The sequence below is a fragment of the Antennarius striatus genome, chromosome 18, assembly GCF_040054535.1.
Source record: "Antennarius striatus isolate MH-2024 chromosome 18, ASM4005453v1, whole genome shotgun sequence".
Classification (NCBI taxonomy): domain Eukaryota; kingdom Metazoa; phylum Chordata; class Actinopteri; order Lophiiformes; family Antennariidae; genus Antennarius; species Antennarius striatus.
Window position 1 is genome coordinate 8001545 of NC_090793.1, and position 21596 is coordinate 8023140.

Genomic DNA, 21596 nt, shown 5'->3' on the forward strand with positions numbered 1-21596 from the left:
ATACCAGAAAACCAGACCACTGTCAGGCTCGTCAGAAACTTCCTTCATCATGTGATATTTCTGGTTGAGGTCTGCCTTTGCTGTCAAGCATTCGTATGTAAAATAGATGTATGGTTTATAATAGCTACTGTTCTGGTTGGAAAAGCAGTTCTACAGGTATGTTAACTGCTGTCCTAAAGGAAGTGAGTGGCAGATTGTCAGTACTCTGCCGTGCAGACGTGATTGCTCTTGAGATTTCCACTGAGTCACAAATGAACACTAAGTGCTCAGAAAGGAACAAGAAATTATGTAGTGGCTTAAAATACCTTGAGTTCTTGTGGGTGGTGGTGTCTCTAATTCCTGTCTCACAATTGCTAAATAATTAAACGTTGATAAAACGTGGCATTTCATTCTTGTGTGCGCACATGTTTGGACAGCATGACTAAAGGCTTGTGCTGAAATCTTTGTCGGGACATTCTTTTTACAGTCTGTCATCATGTGTCAAAAAATAAAATGCATGGAAAGAACACAAGTAAAAAAAACAACAATGACGGTAATTGTCATTCATTGCCCTAAAGGAATAGCACAATGTGACGTCACCTTGCTGACGTTGCTTCATTGTGACCTACTTCATGACAAATTAAGTAATGTCACCTAATTGCATGACCCATGAAACTTACTGTACTGCTATCATCTGGGATCATGTAGATCATCAGTAAGTTCATCAACAAAATTATATTGGTCATAATGGTTTAATTATGACAAATTAAACCATTATGACAAATATTATCACATATTTGTTTTTTCTTTCTATCCAGATCTATTTTTCATCTACATATGAAATCTTTAAAACTTCACAGATGCGTGAAATTTCTTTGAACCTGTTGGAATATCTTGTGGGCAAAGAAAACAAACAAACAAACAAACAAACAAACAAACAAACAAACAAACAAACGTCTGTAAATACAGTAATCCGTTGGCGTGAGGTTTACAGGTGAGACTGATTCAGTGCTCAATACTGGCCTCTGGTGGTCATTTGGCAGAAGTGCAAGGCTAACTGCCACCATTTATCTAACTTGTCCACCTCGACATTTAGCCATTTACCTAAATCAAATGTACAATATGTATAAAACCTAAAACTATGGAAGTACTCTGACCGAAGTTAAACACAAGCCTCGCAAACATACATCACTCCTGCAGCACAGAGAACTCAAGTAAGTTTGAATTTTAAATAGACGGAATCTCGCAAACGTGTGCTATTGCTAGCTAACTTAGCAAACAGGGACACAATGCTACCGGCTGCACTGACGGCAGGTACTGATATTTTTATTACGGTAGTCGTGAGGCGCAAACCGATGAAGCGGCATTATATGTTTGCGTTTAAATTAGCTTCGTTGAATATTTCGTTCAAAAATGCTAGACCTACACAGATATTGTGCTAGCCTATATTAGCATAACTAGCTAGGGAGCTAGCGCAAGTTAGCACTAGCTCGCTGCATTACGGCTAGAGGCTAATCGACGTTCACAGCAGCATGGATGTGATTAGCTCATGTTAGCAGCTTTGTTGTTAATTTTCCTGATACGTTATTGTTTGCAGGCAGACATGTCCGGAATTAAAAGGAATATAGAGGACAATGATCCCGATTATGAGGACATAACACTGGTCCAAAACAGTAAAAGAAACAAAGCAGTGGAACATAATGGTAAGTTTCTGCTCTGCATCCAGAAACAGCAGCTGCAGCTTCTTTACATGTTCTGACAACTCATAAATAACTACTGTGGTGATGTGTTTGCGTTCTCTCCTCTCTTCAGCCCGTGAAGCAGCTGTGCAGAAGATCGAAACCATCATCAGGCAGCAGTTTTCTTTGGAGATGAAAAACAAAGAGCATGAGATAGATGTGATAAGTCAGGTATCTTGATGGGGTTTTTTTCTTGTCTGCATATGAAGTTGGTGAGGTGAGGATGCATTTAGAAAATGAAGTATAAAGCATAACATTTTGTCCTTCTTGCAGCGACTCAATGAAGCCAGGAGGATGATGGACAAACTAAGGGCATGCATTGTAGCTAATTACTATGCCAATTCTGGGATGACGAAGCTGCCAGAGGTGAACTAATACATTCACACTGGCTCAGTTGTCTGCTGCTCAGAGGCAATCGTGTGTTACAGTAGCAGCAACCACAAATTCATTTCTGTCCTAGCATGCTTCCAAGAGTGACCCTGCTGTGCTGAACCATCCAGCCGTCCGCCGGTTCCTGGAATCCCCGTCACGCTCTTCCTCCCCCCTCAACCAGGGCTCTGAGACTCCTTCACTAGTCCATTCAGAATCCGAGTCCCTCTCCCAGCAAGGAGACGGATCCGAGAAGGATGGAGGGGGAGCGTGGAGGGAAGACAGCAGCAGACAGGAACGCCGACCTGGACGCAATGTAGGCAAAGTGAGTTCATTTGATAAAGGTGATTGGTTATGGATTATTTGTTGTACGTAAAGCATCTATTACAGTAAATCTGGAATGTTTTACTCTTGGAACAAATGAATATCCTTTTTTTGTTTTGTCTTAGGATACATTTGGTGTGCCTTCATCCACTGGAGCGGAGCAAAGGGTGACATACCACACGACTGGAAACGAGGCCTCCAGACTCTATGCAAAGAAGACAATCGTAGTGGGGAACGTGTCCAAGTGTGTAATCAAAGTATTCAGTCTGTCAACTCTCCAACACAGTCTATTGTATAGAGGGTGTGAGTCCGTCAGGCGGCTATGTGACTTCATTATGATAGAAGTATATGCAACATATTCGTTATATTTCAGATCACACATAAGCATTCTTTTAGTTTAACTACAAGTTGAAACAATTGAAACCCACAGCGATGCAGTCATAACATGGCACTTTGTACTTATATCTCAGGGAATGTTGTTATAGATTGTAATACCTCTTTAAGTACATAGAAGTCAAATAGTTTTATGCAAGCTTTTCAGAAATGATCTGTTTATTAATGAGTTAAATGGACCAAAGCTCTGAGTACATAGTTTCTGTAGTTTGCGGTACATCAATTGATTGACACAACAGCCAAACTTTTTGCAGCATAGAAAGTCAGTTGAATCAAGTGTGGTAAACTTTTGACTGAAGGTGCCTCTGAAAAGAAAAATTTTTTCTATACTAAATGCTTATTGCAAGACTATCTGTTGATCTAATCGAAATTAAGGCTTCCCTGAAACAGGTATGTCCCTCTTTCAGTTTTACCCTGTATTTTTATTTAAATCCCAACATCTGGTTTGAATTAGCCTTTCTGTCCGTAACAGCACTGAAGATTTGAGTAGTAGTTCAGTTATTCACATCCCAGTCTTCATCCGGCTAGAAAATCCTTATAAGTTAATTTATTTTCTGTGTGCTTGAGTTGGTCCAAATAACTGGAAACAAGCTCCTTGGGGTTGGTTTGGTTCAGTGTAATTTAAAGCTTGTGTTTAGTCCTGGAAGCTGATTGACAAATCCCGCTAATCTCATGCAGGCTAAATAGAATCAGAATTTTTCATGTAAGTCTGCATAGTTGTAATCTACTCATGCTAATTCTGTTTTTTATGGGATTTTTGTTGTTGTTTCTCACTCTCAGGTACATTCCTCCAGATAAAAGGGAAGAAAATGACCAGTCAACCCATAAATGGATGGTTTATGTCCGGGGCTCCAGGAGAGAACCCAGCATTAACCACTTTGTAAAGAAAGTCTGGTTCTTCTTACATCCCAGCTATAAACCCAATGACCTGGTAGAAGTCAGGTGTGTGTTTTTCTGCACATGTGAGAAAGATACGTTTGTAAGCATTTATTGGTCTTGTACACTTTTTATGAAACAGGCAGGGCGTCTGTCTTGTTCTTGAAAAATGCATTTAGGTGATGTTTTAAGTGGTCACCCAGGCAACCAAAGAAGTTCTGGTTTGTTCCTGTAAGATCTGGCTTCAGAAGTCTTATTACGGTATATCCTTAAGTTATTTGACATCTGCATGGTATACCAAACTACAGGAAGTAAGGAGGAATCTGTGGTCAAACTTAGGACAACTAGTTTACAGCGTAATGAAATTAATATTTATGAAATCGTGTGTTGCCGAGCAGGAAATAGAAAGAAAATGTAAACATCGCTGCTTATGTATACTGGATTTTGCAGATGATCCGGCCTTGCCCTGATTAGGTGGGGTCTGTGAAGTCATTCAGTGCATGAGTCAGATTATTATTCTGCATCAACATGACTAATAGCGGACACACCCAAATCATACATGATGTGTAACCATTTAAAAAACAACATTGATGTATGAAGTTTACCTTTACCCCGAGCCCTTAGGTGTGTCAGCTCCTCAACTGGGCTCATGGCCGTCAAAGAGGGAATGTTCAGCATTGAATTGGTCTGTTTATCTTTCTGTCTGGCTGTAGGATTACTGACAAGGGAACATGTAGGTTTGGCCTTGTCTGACAGTTGGAACCTCAAGCTTAAAATAAAGAGAAAAAAAGTAAATTGTGGAATTTAAGTAATTAATAACAAAAAGTCAGAAACCAGAGTGGAAACTTTTTCTTATTTTGTAATGAAGAAAGTAAATGTTTCTGTTGATTTTCTCCTCTGCATTTGTTTGACGGTGATGTCACTCAGGATTTTGTATTTTCAAATATCTACCTCATTTTACTGTTTCATTTCTTACCTCTTATTTATGAACGAGGGAGACGAGTCATTAGCTTGACTTGAGTCTGACTTTCTGACTTTCGCAGTGAGCCTCCTTTCCACTTGACACGTCGGGGTTGGGGTGAGTTTCCTGTGAGGATCCAGATCCACTTCAAAGACCCTCGAAACAAACGCATTGACATCATCCACCAGCTGAAGGTCAGACCAGATCAGAGACCACATCATCTCTCAAGAGCTTTTCCTCTTCAGACTGAGACATGGCATTGTTTGCACTTGATGCTAAATAAAAAAGTATTAACACTAAACGTCTTTAACTAACGTCTTTGACCTCCATTCGTGTATAAAGGATCATAAATTCAATGAGACTTTTTATTTAATCATTATAATCCACATTGAATGTCTTGTACCAGATAATTTGGACCAGAAGTGAAGAATCAAGCTAAATTCTGTAATTTCTTGGACCTTCCATCCATTAAAGCTCAGTTGTTCACATCGCTACATCTACTTCATAACGTAAACGCAGCATTTATGTTAACCTCATAATTCTTTACCCACAGCTGGACAGAACTTACACAGGGCTGCAGACGCTTGGGGCAGAAACTGTAAGTTATTAATGTTCCTGCAGTGACTTTTTATCTGAAGCCTTTACCCTCTTGTGATGAGCTATATTTGTTCCAGGTGGTGGATGTAGAGCTTCATAGGAACTCTCTTGGGGACGACTATATCCCTCAGCCCTCTACCTCCAAGGTGACCCACAGAGCAGATAGCCCGGGGCTGACCGCCTCCCAGACTCAAAGTTACGGACATTTTAGCTCTCCCAACTCACACGATCCCTGTGCAGACAAAGGTATGCAACAATTAAACCTTACAATTTGTCCTTCCGAAAGCAGGGTTTTCAGTCGTAGTCTTAACCTGTCTTCAATTAAAAGTGTAATGCTGGATGTATTTTTTTAATGTCTGTAATCTGCCTCTTTATGCTAGCTGAAGTTTAGTTGGGGTATAAGAGAAATGCACCTCTCCCATTTCTTTCTAGGGTTGACTAAAGCAGAGACAGGGAGGTCTACAGGTGGCCAAAACTCTAGTCTCTGCGCTGGTGAACGCACACCAACACGACCCAAAGTCACTGACAGGATAGGTTTGGGTTCCCATGGTAACTCGGCCTTCCAGCCCATTACGGCGAGCTGTAAGATTGCCCCACAGCTTCAGCCACCAAGTCCCTCTGAATCTCCTGGGAAAACGTTCCAGCCGATCACTATGAGCTGCAAAATCGTTTCAGGTAAAATGTCTCCCCCTAGTGGATCATTTTTGTTCGCACGTTACCGTTGTAAATACAGTAACTTGATGACATCTGACAGATCAGATTTAACCCTCATTTGATCAGATTTAACCCCCAGTTGTTTAACCCCCACATTGTTTCGCACATTGTCTTTAATGAGATTCCTCTCCCCACACAGGGTCCCCCATCTCCACGCCAAGCCACTCTCCTTTGCCTCGTACACCCACCAGCTCCTCGTCTTCCCACAACAAGCAGAGCTCTTCGTCAGTGCTAAACAACCCTTACGTCATCGTTGACAAGCCAGGCCAGGTGATCGGAATGGCTTCCTCATCCGCCACCCCCACAGGTACACATCCTCTCTCCTCTAGGCTGCTACAAATTGGAAGTGAACCTGCCGTGAAATTGAGAAGCAGTGTCTGAGTTTAGTGTGTGCTGAGTTGGCAGAATGGTTGTTGGATGAGAGGTTACCATGGTGACTGAGCTGCTCTCATCAGATTTTGTTATGTATACTTCCAGTGAACAAGTTGTGCAATTATCTGTAAAGATAAACCCACTGCTGAGTAAAGTCAATGTTCGTCACAGGGATTTCTGTACTTTCCTGCTCTCATCAGCATCATCAGTTCATGTCCCACTTCAGAGCTGTTCCCCACACATTACCCACTCTCTCTCAGCATCTCAGCTGCTTCCTCACTTCCCCTACAAATGCACAGCAGGCCAGAGAACCAAAGCACGATTACACTGATGTGGCTGCAATGGTTGATTCACCACTCATTTAAATTTTAGTAAATGCTAAGCTGGCAAAAGATGTCGCGTCTTCAACACCCACTGTGTCACACTGGTATGAAACTGTCACCTCGTTCCACCTTCGTCTTGATGCCTGCATGGCAGATTTCAGGAACTGCAGGCCTCTCATTCGTTTCCACCATGACTTATTGTGTGTTTGTTTTTATTTTTTTCTGCAGGCAGTCCTTCTACCAAACAATCTGCTGCTCAAGGCACACGCTCTCCTGCCCCCAAAATTCACACAGGCACCTTCCTCTCTTCTGGGGTGAAGGTGAGTTTGGAGTTTGTGAAGGGTGCCATTTTTTTACTGATCCATTTACCATCGTTACAGATGTGGTCTGTCCCTGTTTGGTCTATGTCCTCAATAAAGAAGGGGGGTATTAATAGTAGACAGGATGCTGTCTTCAGCATTGGTGAGGTTTTTAAATGGGACAACACAACAGGAGGGAGGGCATTGCAGAGGGAATACCCTGCTGTATAATCCTCTCGCTCCAACATGCTCATCATCCCATCATTATCCACACAGAATGAAATATGAAATCTCTTACATGCAGGACAAATGAGGAATAGAAAAACATTTCCTTGATGAATAGATGGTGATGCGGATTAAAATAAAAATGTTTTATGGGACTAATCTCTTGTTGCAACTCTCTTTTCGCAAATTTTAAAGAATATTAATGATCAGTAGACTACGGCTGCGTTATTTAGAACCTGTTGCTTCAAAGCAGTGTGGCCGACCTTTTAGAATTCCTGACTTCATGCACACACATTTATTTTTTTTTGTGCAGGTGATTATCAAGCAAGAGCCAGGAGAAGTTCCAACACAGCAGCAGCAGGTCGTTTCCACGGCAACCAGCCAGCAGCAGCAGCCAACCAACACGGCAGCACACCAGTTTGTCGCAGTGAAGGGAGGTCACATGATATCCATGTCGGCCCAGAAACAGTCAGGAGGGGCCACAGGGGCCACGACTAGCAAAGTCAGTCACACCCTTACACATTCAGTGTGTGTGTGTGTGTGTGTGTGTGTTTTGTCAAAAGTTATTCAGATTCTACATCTGGAACCACCTTTATTTCTAGATGTTGGGCATACCTGTTAGCTCTGCGCTCCAGTCCACAGTCAAACAAGTGGCCATCAGCAGCGGACAGATTTTGGTTGCCAAGGGCAACCCTTCTGTCTCCAAGGTGATGGCCGGGAAGCAAGTTTTGGCTCAGGGAGTTGCTAAAGCCATCGTCAGCGGAGCCACCGGCATTTCTGCTCAGCCGGCCGCCGCCAAGACGGCTGGAAGTTCAAGTGGGAAGAGCGGAGGTCAGAGGTCACACACGGACATAGTGTCATGTAGCTGTGCTTTGCCTTTAAAAAGATTTTTAATGTAAAAATGTAAATGTCATGGCAGTTAACTATATTCTGTTCATCAAAAGCAGTAAAGTTACACCAAAAATATCAGAGTCATGATAAATTGACCATCAGAATAAACATTTTTGATTTTGTGTAGCTCTGATGTGCTGCTCTTGTTCATCGGCACCACTTTATTTTGTGCCTCATGCTCTCGTAGTTGATCTTAAAGCTGTAAGCAGCTTCCAACTGGGGTCTCCCGTTGTTGTGATCTTTCGACCGAGGCACAAAGCATAAGGAAGCTGAGGGCTGAAGACGTTTTCTGCTGTCAAGCATCGCATTAAAAACGGCAATAAAAGTGAAATGAGTTCCACTGAAGTATTGATCGAGCAGGAGTGCAAAGCAGAAACCGTAATGTTCCTCCATGCAGCCTCAGGGCGATTCATTTTATTCTCAAATTTCAAAAAGCCCAGCACACAGTTCCCACGTGACTAATAGTTTAGTCTGCAACAATTCTGACTGTTGAACTCCACATCAAAATCAACTCATAGAGGCTGTAGCATCAGATTGTACTGAGAAGGATTTATTAAAATACATTTAGTTTAACCCTGTGAACATGCCTAACTACTGTGTGTTAAGATGGATTTGTGTCACACTTGTGTTCCTTTTTCCTGTGTGTGTCTTTTAGTGATGGCTACTCTTCAGCTGCCGGCCAACAATCTGGCCAATCTGGCCAACTTGCCTCCAGGAACGAAGCTCTACCTGACCACCAACAGTAAAAACCCCTCTGGGAAAGGCAAGCTGCTTCTCATCCCGCAGGGAGCCATCCTCAGAGCAACCAGCGCAAGTAAGACAAGGATGATGAAGATGACGATGAGGGCTTGCTGTAAACGACCAGATAGTTCGGCATCTCCCTGGTCGCAAAAGCATCACTCATGTCATGCATGTACTTTTCCGTGTTTTTAAGGTTTTTATGATGCCATTTCATTTTCCTCGCCGGTCTTTTTGCGTTGACGTTTGAGTCTGGTGGCTTCAGGAATGGTTTTTGGACTAAATGAATTCACAAACGTGCATCTGGGGTCAGCGTCTCAGTCAAATCAATTTCACCCCAACATTTCCCTCCACGCTTGAAGCTGTAGGCGGCTGTATGAAAAATGTTTTTTGCTCATGGCTCATTATAAAGTTTGGGGAAAAGTCAAACCCACTGCTGGAGTGACTTAGAGATTTTTGGACGCCTTTCGACCTTCCGGACAGCGAGTCATTCCTCGTCATTTATTTTCTTTGCTGTTCATCTTACCAGAATCCCCTCAGAGCGAACTTTCATCGATTGATGTGACTCTGTGATTTTAGGTCAGCAGTCCCAGAGCGGATCGACAGCAGGTGCCGGGAGCTCGCAGTCTTCCTCCTCCTCCTCCTCCTCCTCCTCTTCAAGCAGCCTTCCTTCCAACCTGTCCTACACATCGTACATCCTCAAACAGACCCCACAAGTAGGTAGAGCAGCAATCATGTTGTAACACAACCATGTGTGATGAGCGGAAGAACCCAACCATGATGGGACAGTTTCTAGTAGTTCACATACAGGATGGCAGGACCTCCATGTTTCTGTTAGTAGAAAGGTTGAGCTTATAATACTATTAATTGGAATTGTTTCGGCAGCATCGATCCTGCAGCAGCGTCTTATAATGAAGCCATCAGCGCAGGTTTAAAGAAGGATCCAGGCTGTGCTTCCTAATGATGACCAGTCTTAAAGTCTATGGGTGTTTTTAATGCTGAAGAGCGTTTTTAATGGATTTCGAGGAGGACTAATAGGGCATGTAATGATCGATGTAATAGATGTACCGTATTGTACATGCGTAGCTTTGTCATACTTTCTTGCATATTGTGAGAGAGTGCTTCAATCAGGGTCGAAGTGGGTCAGAATGTTCTGTACCAGAGATCCAGCACCTTTAGATAACTAAATATCAGAGTGGCTTTTGGGGGGTTTTTTTTAAATTCATTTTTAACTTTACCTGGATGTGTTTAGTAATGTCATAAGAGTTTATTCTAGTCTCAGGATTGAATATTTGGAACGGTCTTCTTTCATCCATGACTGTTCTTCCAAATGTGGTTGCCTCGCCTTGGTCCAGAGTTTTGTGACGTTGGATGTGTCTCCCGTCTCTCCTTTTCCACCAGGGCACTTTTCTGGTCGGCCAACCAGCACAGGGTTCCGGCAAACAGGGAGGATCCAGCTTGGCAGGTCATTCAGCATCATCACCAGCATCGGTTACCCAGCAGGCCATCCGGGTAACGGCCGGCCAGAAGGCGGCCATCCTGGCTCAGGTCAGGATCGAACGAAAGCTCGAGGGCAGGATATAAATGTGTCCCTACTGGTTGTCGCGTCTGACAGATGTTTCCATGGTTACATGCAGGTGGCGGGCGGTTCCCAAGGAGCTCAGGTGAAGCTGACGGATGGATCCGTCAAGACAGTGACGGCGGCAGCGGCGAGTCACTTGTCCAAGCCGGGGACGACCACGTTGAGAATGACTGGCGGCGTCATCACTGCTGCAAGCTCCTCCCCCAGCTCCATTAGCGCCGCCGCAGCTAGCCAGCAACCGCAGCAACAACAACAGGCTAGTTGTTATCACAGTTTTCACTTTGAATCTTCCTGCTTTGAAGAGGAGCAAATAGCAAAAAAAAAGCTAACAGCTAAAGACAACACTGTGAGAGTGTGTGTGTGTGTGTGCGTGTGTGTGTGTGGTGACTGACAGCTGTTCATTTGTCCTCCCCCAGGCTGGGGATGCTGGGAAGTCCACCTCTCAGCACCATTCTCTCCTGGTGGCGGCCAACCAAGCAGCAGTGATCAGCGCAGCCAAGAGCGCCAGCGCTGCAGCCGGAGGCAACCTGTCAAAGATGGCGGTGGCCACTCTGGTGAAGGGAGCTGGCGCCGCCGCCGCTATGACAAAGAGCGCCACGGTTTCGTCCGGAGCCATGGTCGCCGTCGCCGCCAAAGGCATCACTAACATGCCCGTTGTCAGCGTGTCCAAGAACGCAGGGGTGGGCGTGTCCAAAAGCGGTGGCACGTCATTGGTGGCCGCGGCCTCGTTGGTCAGCGGGGTGGCGGCGGGAGGAGGGAAGACGGGGGCCACTCTGTCAGGTATAGAGAGAGACGAGCGTCACACCGTTTCAACAGGTTCCACAACTTGAACAAATCGATCATCTGGAAAACGTGTTCTGGTTTCAGGTCTGCTGAAAATCCACTCCGGGGGGTCCAGCTCCCAGCAGACGGTCCTCACCATCCCCGCCAACCAGCTCAAGCAGCTGGGGGTCGGCACCGCGTCTGGGGGGCAGACTATTCTCATGCCGGTTGGGAAAGGTATGCCTGCAGCACAGCGATCAGCCTCGTCTGACTCACTCAAACATAAAATCACACGTCGAACCAAAATTCAACCTCTCAGCTCCGAACACCAAAATAATTGACTCCTCGTCAACATCAGCTTTGAATGGAGGTGACGAGGAGGAAGGCGTGGATTTGTTGAGATAACTTGTGTTTCTGCTATTATAGTGAAGACAGAACCAGGTGCTGCGACAGCTGGGCCGTCGCCCCCGGTAACAGTTCCCATCCCCCCATCCGCTCATGTGATATCCGCGGTCAAGCAGGAGCAAGGGGCAGATCATCCAGCGCAGGAACTCATCAAGTGAGTTATTGTTAAGAATTACAGTATTTTCTGCACTATTCACCTTCGATGAATGACCTTTGGTAAAAGCTTTTCATATATAAGGTACACGGTTGGTTTTTGAGAAAATTAAAGGCTTTTAGGTGCAACTTATAGTGCGGAAAAAATGTAATTGTGGTGACTTCATGACTCCCAGTGTATAAACTCTCATTGGCTGTTTTCGGAGCGTACACTTGATGCCTGTGATCCTCTTCTTTAGCTCTGAGCACATAGAAACCATGATGCAGCTGCTGACCGCCGTGGTGAAAAAGTTCCCTCTGATTGTTCCAGATAAGAGTAAGTGAGCCTTCGGTCCATTCAGTCTTCTTCAAAAGAAATCACCAAAACAGGATTAAATATTTATCAAGCTGTTTATCTATTTGTGTTTGTTTAGCTGAAGACTCCCATCCCTTCTGCGCTGCTTCCAGAGAACAGTATTATTCTTGGAATATTGGCAAGCGTCGTGCATCAGAGGTGACTGTTTGTTGTTGTTGTTGTTGTTGTGTGTCTGATGATGGACGCTGTGCAGACACAACAGTGTGTTAGCTATCGGTATAAATTTGAAATAATGCTGTTGCGTGCTTATGCTTATTAAACTTTGTCGGTCTTTTCCGTGCATAAAACAGGAGCGTTTAAAGTGTTGTTAATTCTGTACTTCAAAAATGTCCTACCTGATAATGCTGCAGCCTGCTTGCGCACCATCAGTGTTTAATTTAACCTCATTAATAATCCACAGTGACGGCACACGTCAGCGGTTACCCATAAGTCTGCAGGATTAATGCGTCTGTGACGTCCATCTTGATCTGCGCTGTTTGCAGCTTTGCTGTCTGTGCGATCCGTCTTGATGCTCCGCACCCGACCCCTGATTCAGCAAGCTTTTTGCTTGCCTCACGTCTCCCTGTCTGTCTTTACTTCCTTGTCTCTGCTCATATTCTCTAGACCAGCTCCTGTCTTTAGCAATCTACATCCCTACATCTACATCTACATACACATACCTTCTGCTTCAAAGCGGCGATGTATTGTGATTGTCAACGTTCATTCGTCTCTCCGTTAGTCCACCAAATATTTTAGCAACCTTTGCAGATAGAAAGATGGAACAAAAAGCACATTACTCGGGCAGCAAAGGGGATGAAAATGAGATGATGACCTTGACCTTGAGAAAACTAGGTCAAGGTCAAATTTTAACTTTTGTACACTCTGGAACCAGATAAGATGGAAAGATGAGGGAGAAGGTCTGTAAGTAAGACCATAGATCAAAGCAGTAGCTTTAATCTATGAAAGTAGGATGAGCACTAGCTCTTATCTTTGACCTATGCAAGTAGGTCAAGGTAAAATGTTGAATTCAGGGGTGTCGTTGGATGTTGCAGTCTGTGACTGCATTAGTTCTTGTTTCTTCTGTGTGAATTGTGCCTCCTCAGGTGTCTTCAGGCACAAAGTGAAGCACTAACGCTCAGTTTGACTTTGTTCTTGTCTGTGTAGCTCCAGAGAGCGGTGGCAGTAAAGCGAGCTATCCAGGATGTGTTGGATCGGTCGCCGCGCCTGCAAGCCCTCACCCCCCCAAAGACCAGAGAGGTGGTGCAGTGGTGCCGACAGAGGGGGTACACGCCACCCGACCTGGAGCCCCAACGCAAAAACGAAGACGAGTCCATAGAGGACATCCTTGCGCAGATCGACAACGAGCCCGGTGAGCCTGTGTGCACTTCATGTGTGGATTTTTCGCCAATCTGTGTTTTCACATGTCGCTTTAAAATGAAGTCGGGCCTGAAGCTGCTGTAGGACCGATCGTGATGTTTCTGCGCTGCCGTGTGTGTGTGAATCCGTCAGAATGTCCAACAACCCTGAGCAGCTGTGAGGAGCTGCTGCTGCGCCTGGAGCAGATACAAGCGTTGCTGAAGACCGAGCCGGAAGAGGCCGATGATGAAATAGTGGACGTCATCACGGTGACCCCCCCCTGCCACAAACTGAAGGTCAAGGAAGAGGAGCAAGAGGCAGACACGGAGCCCAAGTTCTACGTCGGCCCCTGCATTTCCTCCCAGTTTGTCAGCGAAGCTGCTCAGCAGGTGAGGCGCCTCTCCGACGTCCATCAGGGTGATTCAGCTGGAGATCATTCAACTTCCTGTTAACCCTTCCTTTGCTGTTGCATAAAAAAGAAAAGTTTAAATGTCTCAGTGGACTTTGAGTTGGGGTTTTTTTTGGAGTATCTAGTCCAAACTTCCTCTTCCTCACAGATGGATGGAATTTTGTTGTACAGCCGATTAAACTTAGTAAACTTAGTAAACTTAACATACAGTGGGGAGGGAATAATTATGCTTTCAACTATAATTCAGAAAGAAATGATAAATCCAGATTACAACAACATCCATTCAGTCACTGAAGGTTGAATTGAAGGAAGCTGCTCTACTTTTTCATTTGATGACACCCCCCCCCCCCTCTTCCCCTCTTCTTCTCTCTCAGGTCGGGATAACCTTCCAACCGGTCGAGGTGGAGAAGAATTTGTTTGCTCCGGTCGTAGAAGCCATGATTCTTAAGGTCAGTTAAAGAAAAGAAAAGAAAAGAAAAGAACGGCTTTCATCATTCCTTCAACTAACTAAAAAAATGAACACATGTATAGAGGCCGTATTAAATGTACACTGATGTGTGTGTGTGTGTGTGTGTGTGTGTGTGTGTGTGTGTGTGTGTGTGTGTGTGTGTGTGCGTGTGCGTGTGCGTGTGTGTGTGTGTTCTCATTACAGGCTACTGAACAATTTGCCAGTGACATCCTGAGAGAGTCTCTGGCTGGGGCTTTTGCTAAATCCCCTCAGAACAGGTCAGCCTCTGTTCTTCCTCTTGGACGGATGCAGCCTGCTTTGTGTTCCTTTTCCCAATGTCATTATCAGATATCCCATAATAGTTTCAGGACATTTTTGAAGTACAAAATTAACAGCACTTTAAATAACAACCACCAGTGCAATGTTTTACATTCAGTAGATGGCTGCAGATTTGCCACTTGAGGTTTATTACAATATATTTATTTTATTAGTATTTGATCTTCTCTGTGACACAAATTATTAGACAAACTCATAAAGGTGTTTGTCTTTTTTTGTGGGATTTGTTACCCAGTAACTTCTGCTTTAATCTTAGGTTTGTTTTTCCTCATTAAGTAGCATTGAAAGAAAGTCACCGCTGGGCGTTACATTTCAAACAGCTTCTCTTTTGGTTTGCAGGGTTCCCAGAGAGATCAGCATCATGAACATCCACCAGGCGGTCAGCAGCATCCCCACCTGTGACTTCCTCACCAACACCCACATGGGCTCCCTGTCAAACGACGACTGACCGGTCGGCGTGGAGCGTCCGGTTACGATGGAAGAGACTCACATCTCAGGTTCCCCCGCTGGCTTTCAGCGGCAGAGCGACAAACGTTTCTCTTCCCAAAGGAACGACGTAACGGTTCAGTTCCGATGCGTCGACAGAAGTGGCTTCGTGGGTCGGGTGTGATTTGATTTTTGAACGGCCGCCGTGCCCTCACTTACCTCATAACAATGGTGTTTGAATGATGAAGCATTTCCTGCCAGACAGCAGAGCTGCTCTTCGGGGGAAATGAATCCTGAGTGATCGGTCCTCGGTTCCTCGTCCCGCTGAGGCCAACCACAGATGGAAAACGAGACCGGGTCGAAAAAGTCCGGTGGAAACCAGTCTGTCGTCACACACATGGACCGATGTGTTTCCCCGTTACCAGACGTGGGCTTCGCTGTTTTAAGGCTGATTGTTGTTTTGTAATCGACAAATCTGTTACTGAACCAGTGAGAAAGTCTCCTATAAATACCTGGACTGAACGAAGTGTCCCTAAATGTAACACACAAAATGGGATGGATATCAACTCTTTAATTTTATTTTTTTAATCCTCCGAGCAGTGTGTGTGTGTGTGTGTGTGTGTGTGAGGACGCGCAGCAGGTGATAGCAGGTGGTCATTATCACGGATCATTCACACTGCTCATGTGCGTTTCCATTGGCTGATGTCATGTTTGGGATCCCGTGTCATTTTGCATTATGTTAATGTGAGGACGAGTGGGAGAAGTGTGTTTGTGACGCCTGATGGAACAAAACTAGTTTTGAAGACACAAACATTGTCTTTTCACTTTTAGGTGTGAACCAAAAAATATGAATATTCTTGTAATAAATAAAGAAAAAATGAATTGCTTCGTGTCTCGTGTTGACGGCATAGAATCCAGAGAAGTTGATGAAGACGATAAAAAGCAGTTACATCCGATAGAAAGTTATTATTCTAATTTTATTTTTTAGATTCATTAAAAGACTGAAAAGTATTCTCTCTAAATAGAGAACTGATTGAATACTGGGGAAATAACATGATCAAGCAGATTTTTTTTTTCTTTTTTTTACCAACACTAAGAGAGCAACAAAATAAATTCGTGACACACACAAACACGTGGCAGCCAGTTTCATGCACATCTAGAAAAGCAAAACCAAACTTCAAACTACTGATGCATGCGAGGTTTTCTGAGGTGGTGGTGGTGGTGGGGGGGAGAAGGAGGATCAGATTCTCATGGGTGGGGGGGGGGCGATCCTCTCCGTCTACCTGCTGAGTCGACAATACGTTCTCCTTGCATAGATTCCTGCGTCGTGGAATGAACTGAAATCATTTCTGACAAGTGAAACCCGATCTTGTCACATGTTGACGATCCCTGATCCACTTTGAAAGATGGCGGAAGGGTTCGGTGAGAGTTTGGTCTTCATCAGGTGTTCCTGAGAGAAAGGATAGAGAGATGAGGGGTTATGGGGGGGGGGTGTAAACAGCAGCTTGAAACCAGAGGTGGGCCTCTGGACTGGACCTGTGAAATGAGAGGAGACGGGTTGGGCGGTGCTGTCCTGAAGCATCAGGTCAGCTGTCAGCGCTAACATCCTCTGCTGTCCCTGTGCTGTTCGGTCCTGCTGATGACAGCTGCTATCTGGGACACAGTCAACTATGTTCTGTTCTGTCCATAAATTATTGGATCCATCGATGGAAATGAGGCTCGATCATTAGACCAGCGTGACGGCTGTGGGGGAGCAGCTTTCAGGTCACAAAGGTCTTTGGAGAGATTTCTGTCCCAGCAGCACTAAGACTGTGAGGGAAGTACATGTTGTTCAGGTCTGTGAGTGCACCACACACACACACACACACACACACACACACACACACACACACACACACACACACACACACATACACACACAAAAGGTGTGCTGTTCCTAAATTAGACTGGCATCAAAAAGGACTGCGGCACAAATAGATAATCCCTCAAAAGGTGGGCGCTGTCCCTCCTTCACATCTCTCTGTTTCCACCACACACTAAATTTCAATCCCCATCTTTTCCTCTCTTCCCTCAACCCTCCTTTGTCTTTCCACTGCTTTCATAACTGCCTCCCCCCTCTCTGTTCCACCCTGCCAATTGGCACACAGGACTCTCCCCTCTGTGATGAGGGGGCAGCGTGGGAAAAGGGAAGAGAGTCCAAGTTTTAAAAAAAAAATGCTGATTGAAAAACTGGAAGACAGAAAGAAAGCGAAGCCTGGCTTTAGAAATGTAGATACAAAGGAAGGGGGGGGGGGTGAAGGACGGGTGAGTTTAGGAAGTTTTAATGAGATATTTAAAAAAGGAATAAAATGTTCAGACGTTGCTTACAGTTTTATAAGCATTCATGTATGTCATTAATTTCAAGTGTGCATTCATCACTAATACCCATAAGTGAGTAAAGTGCTCAATTCCCATGGATGTTTTATTTATTGATGTATTTTTAAAAATTTTGGTGATTATTATCAATACTTTTTGAACTCTATCCATTACTATAGCTGTTATTATTATTGTTGTCCATGTCTCTCTCTCTTTTTTTTTGCAATCGTTGAGAGAAATCACACCTCTGTCATAATGAGGAGCTTTAGTTCTTCTGACGGGTTGGCGTCTGCTTCGCGTTTCATTATTAGAAGTCTTATGTCTCATTTCTTAAACTTTACAGTCTGCACCTTTTTAACTGAAGCAGACTTCATTCAGCGAGAGACTCATGACTAACTAAAGAGAAAAAGCATGACCCAGTGTGATGCTGGCTGAAGTGGGGTGCGTGATGACTGGCAGCACACCTCTGCAGTTGGGGTAACGGGGGGGGGATGAAGGGAGGGCTGGTGAGTCAATAATGATTGGGCCAGAGTGCATGAGATCAACTTGATCAGGTGCCAGGCTGGCTTGTGGTTTTCTCTTATAAATGAGAAACTGTTGTAAGAACTACAAGTGTGTGTGTGTGTGTGTGTGTGTGTGTGTGTGTGTGTGTGTGTGTGTGTGTGTGTGTGTGTGTGTGTGTGTGTGTGTGTGTGTGTGTGTGTGTGTGTGTGTGTGTGTGTGTGTGTGTGTGTGTGTGTGTGTGTGTGTGTGTGTGTGTGTCACGTTGGATGCAGCTGAACATTCTGCCAGCAGTGCATCCCTTAACAGGCCGTGAACCTTCACTACAACTGGGCCGGTGTTATTAATAGAGCCGATGGAAACGGCAACTCAACGGGTCAGGCATGATTCAGGACAGCTCTGAACAACCAGTACTTTAAAAAAATATAAATATATTAGTAGTGACACATAGCCTAACCTTTTGACATCTTAAACTTTTTTTTTCTGTTGTTGTTTAATGAAAACATGACTCTTTTAATATACTGTAAAGTGAGTGTCATGTTGTCTGGAACATATCCAGAAAACTACAAAGTTCTAGTTCCAAACATGCCACATTAATGAAAGAGCTGATGTAAATTAAAATATTAAATTATTATCATTTAAATTATTAAATTATTATTGTAATTTAATTTTGTGTGTTTCCATGGAAACACGGATGGTGATTTTAGAGGATGCTTCATTCATTCGCTCATTCGTTTTCAACTCAATTATCTAAATAATTCAGTTAAATCCAAAATCGAAATAAAATAAAAAAGTTCTCGTTTAATCTAAATGTACTTCCGTGGGTATTTTGGCAGACTAGATTTCTTTGCAGGTTTTGTATCCAAAATTAGAACAACCATTAGAATATTTGCCTTTTTTTTTTGTTTCCACAAAGCACCGACTCTATTCGGGTCAGGGTAATAATGTGACACCAGCGGAGTTACTTAACAGCACCGGGCCTGTTTTAAGCAGCTGGGTCACGTTGTGCTGCGTGGGGACCCAATGCAGCATCCTGTTTCTGAAATGCTCAACCAGCAGCGGGACAGCAGGGAGATGAGTGATGATGACTTTAAAGCTGAGCTCTTCTTTTGGACCGACAGGTGGTTCTGCTGCGTGACCCGCTTTGCATGGCTAAGCCAGCTGAATGCTCACCTCTCCTTTGGCTGCTCTGGAAGAGCTGGATGTGCCGCTGGCCCTCAGAGCGGTAGGGACGATCTGAGGGCCAGCCGGAGGCCGTACAGATGGGATGACGGGTTCTCCCGGCCCTGTGGACCTCTGGGCTTCCCCGCTGTAGGCAGCCTGGTAGCTGGTCTCACACAAGACGCGGGTGGCCTCTGTCCCTGGAGCCGGAAGGTTCCTCCTCACACTTTTAGCTGATCTCACCCCCATCCAGGGTTTGAACTCTTGCCTGGAGGGAGACAGATAGAACAGCCTTGAGGCGTTAATCGGGTTTGTTCTTCTAGGGATTCATGTGAGACGATGTGGAGGGTTAAATATTCCTGATTTCTTTCATCTCGATCTATGAATGACTCCCAGACAATTTAAAGAGAATGTTTTAGAACATATGTTTGAAAAATGCCCTATCCTGGACCCCCCACCCCCCTTTATCCAGATCATACCAGAAATCCCACCAACTGGGAGGGTAACTTTCACTTCAATCCATTGATCTTCACCTCCTCTCCATTAATTTTGACCTTTTTATCTGCTGCTCAAGACTTCCACACGAAATCACCTGGATTTTCTCTTTCATCACAAATAACATAGCATCTTCTTCTCCTTTCCCTTTCTCTCTTTTCTTTATAACTTCTCAGTCCCTCTTAATCTTTACCAAACAGTCCATCTGACATCCCTCTTTGGATCTCTTGTAATATTCTCTCATCTCCCTGCGAATGCCCCCAGATGCCACATACCTTAAAATAAATCGCATAAATGGAACTCAATAATTTAAGCTTTCCCATATAGGAATATGTGTGAGAATTATTGATGAGCTCTCTCTCTCTCTCTCCATCTGGGAGTCTGTGAAGCAGAACTAACCCCATCCGACAGAACAGGAATCACTGCATCAGCACTTTCCCCTGCCTGGTAGTGAGAGGACAGCGACAGGTGCTGAGAGGTGATATAGTCTCACCTGTAGGAGCTGGTTTTCCTCTCTTCCATCTCCTGCTTCTCCCCCCATCTCTGCACCCCGCAGCGCTCTTCTCTCCTCCCCCGGCGGTGAGAGCTGTTCCCCGGACTGTCCGCCCTGCCGCTCCCGTTACTGATCCAGGGGAAGTTGTCCTTCCTGGGGATGGGCCACGGTTTGAAATCCTGTTTGTATTGGGTGATGCTGGGGAAAGGAACTCCGGGGGGGTGGTAGTCCTCCCTGGGCTTGTAGCTGGGCTCCTTCCTTCCCCTGGACCCCGGCGCTGGCGCGTCCGGCGCAGACACTTTATTCCCGGGAGGGCTGACCGGTCTGGAGACGGTTCGCACCTCCTGCTCGGTGATGTCCGAGTAGTTCTGGATGGTGAGCGGGACGGACAGGTCCGACTTGTCCAGATGGTTCCAGAAGCGAGCCAGGCAGCACACCCTGCTGATGCACGGCCAAGCCATACACCCCCACTCCAAAGTGTGTGTGTGAACAGTGGAAGAAGGGAAAGAAAGAACTACCAGCGGTTACATCCGGGCAGAGTCTCGCCCAGCATCTGCGTCTGTTTGCGGGGAGCTGAGATGAAGCGGTGCCCGGGAGTCCATGTCAGCACCGGTCCGTCGGGGTCCGTCATTGAACGCTCCTCTCACGTGGTCTGTGGTAGAATCCGGGATGCAGAGGAACCCGTGGTGAGTGAGTCTCCGCATCTCCAGAGGAGAACTCACCAGAACCAGTAACCGGGGGGGAGTGGGGGTGGGTGGTGGTGGTGGTGGTGGGGGGGGGGTTCTCCTCCTCTCCACCAGATTCTCGTTCAATCAAACCGTCAGCATGACTTGATTTATAGCTTTCACACCCGTCACTACTGATGCTTTTTTATTCTGTTACATAATTTTGATGCAGGGTTTACATCAGAGGCTTCAAACCCAACCGAACCCCAGAACCAACTGGAACCATTTCAAGGTTTGGACCACAGGATCCAAATCTTTCTCTACCTTCTGATCCATCGTCACTAAACTTGATAATCAGTCCAATTTGCGTTGGTTTATCCTTGTTAATATTATTTTTTTATGTTTTATTATTTTCCTATAGGGATTATTAAAGAATAATTCTTCTTCTTCTATATGATATAAATCTAAACTATGAAGCACAAACCTCAGCGAGACCCTTTGACAGGCTCTCTCCCTGTGGCACACCTTCCTTTTCTAAAAAGATCTGTAAGGGAGCTCTCCTCCTGCTGCCCTCTATTGGCAGAAGAACTGCAGGTGCAGATCCAATCATGGGCCTTTGTTCATAGACGAGCAAGGCAGGAGATGCAGATAGGCTGCACGTCATGAACAGCCCCGTACTGACGTCATCAACAGGTGAAAAATGGTTTTGTCACGTGATTGCCAGAGAGATGCGCTGCTGATGACTTTTATCAGAAGGGAAATGAAATGTGATGACCCCTGGTAGCAGGTCAGCAGCGTCCCCGTGTAAAACAGTGTGATACTGCCATCTGCTGGGGGACGCTTGAAAGTACACACCGACTCAACAAACTGAACATACTGTAAAATTCACTTCCACATATACAGATTGGTATTTTG

General features: G+C 45.0%; 2 protein-coding genes across 2 annotated transcripts; one reads left to right on the forward strand and one right to left on the reverse strand.

Moving 5' to 3' along the window:
• Positions 1 to 1031: 1031 nt before the first annotated feature.
• Positions 1032 to 15897, forward strand: yeats2 (YEATS domain containing 2). Its single transcript, XM_068341255.1, has 29 exons — positions 1032 to 1193; positions 1577 to 1682; positions 1792 to 1889; positions 1992 to 2084; positions 2179 to 2412; positions 2537 to 2655; positions 3585 to 3746; positions 4724 to 4835; positions 5195 to 5239; positions 5316 to 5484; positions 5671 to 5913; positions 6092 to 6259; positions 6876 to 6967; positions 7485 to 7673; positions 7774 to 8002; positions 8718 to 8876; positions 9380 to 9516; positions 10202 to 10348; positions 10438 to 10638; positions 10799 to 11162; positions 11250 to 11381; positions 11571 to 11703; positions 11942 to 12018; positions 12116 to 12195; positions 13201 to 13405; positions 13546 to 13781; positions 14176 to 14250; positions 14454 to 14527; positions 14925 to 15897. The coding sequence occupies exons 2-29, from the start codon at positions 1583 to 1585 to the stop codon at positions 15031 to 15033; spliced, it is 4182 nt and encodes a 1393-aa protein (XP_068197356.1). The 5' UTR covers positions 1032 to 1193; positions 1577 to 1582; the 3' UTR covers positions 15034 to 15897.
• A 125-nt stretch (positions 15898 to 16022) lies between these two features.
• Positions 16023 to 20739, reverse strand: map6d1 (MAP6 domain containing 1). The gene is made up of 3 exons (XM_068341257.1): positions 20017 to 20739; positions 19041 to 19296; positions 16023 to 16461 (listed from the first exon to the last, which is right to left on the reverse strand). Exons 1-3 carry the CDS (start codon positions 20475 to 20477, stop codon positions 16384 to 16386), a joined length of 795 nt encoding a protein of 264 aa, XP_068197358.1. The 5' UTR covers positions 20478 to 20739; the 3' UTR covers positions 16023 to 16383.
• Between the last annotated feature and the right edge of the window lie 857 nt (positions 20740 to 21596).

Coding starts and splice junctions, on each gene's coding strand:
- yeats2 (XM_068341255.1), top strand. CDS start 1,583: ATGTCCGGAATTAAAAGGAATATAGAGGACAATGATCCCGATTATGAG. Junction 5,485..5,670: donor CGATCCCTGTGCAGACAAAG/GTATGCAACAAT, acceptor ATTTCTTTCTAG/GGTTGACTAAAGCAGAGACA. Junction 14,528..14,924: donor GCTAAATCCCCTCAGAACAG/GTCAGCCTCTGT, acceptor TTTGGTTTGCAG/GGTTCCCAGAGAGATCAGCA.
- map6d1 (XM_068341257.1), bottom strand. CDS start 20,477: ATGGCTTGGCCGTGCATCAGCAGGGTGTGCTGCCTGGCTCGCTTCTGG. Junction 19,297..20,016: donor AGGAAAACCAGCTCCTACAG/GTGAGACTATAT, acceptor GTCTCCCTCCAG/GCAAGAGTTCAAACCCTGGA. Junction 16,462..19,040: donor CCAGAGCAGCCAAAGGAGAG/GTGAGCATTCAG, acceptor CCTTTCTCTCAG/GAACACCTGATGAAGACCAA.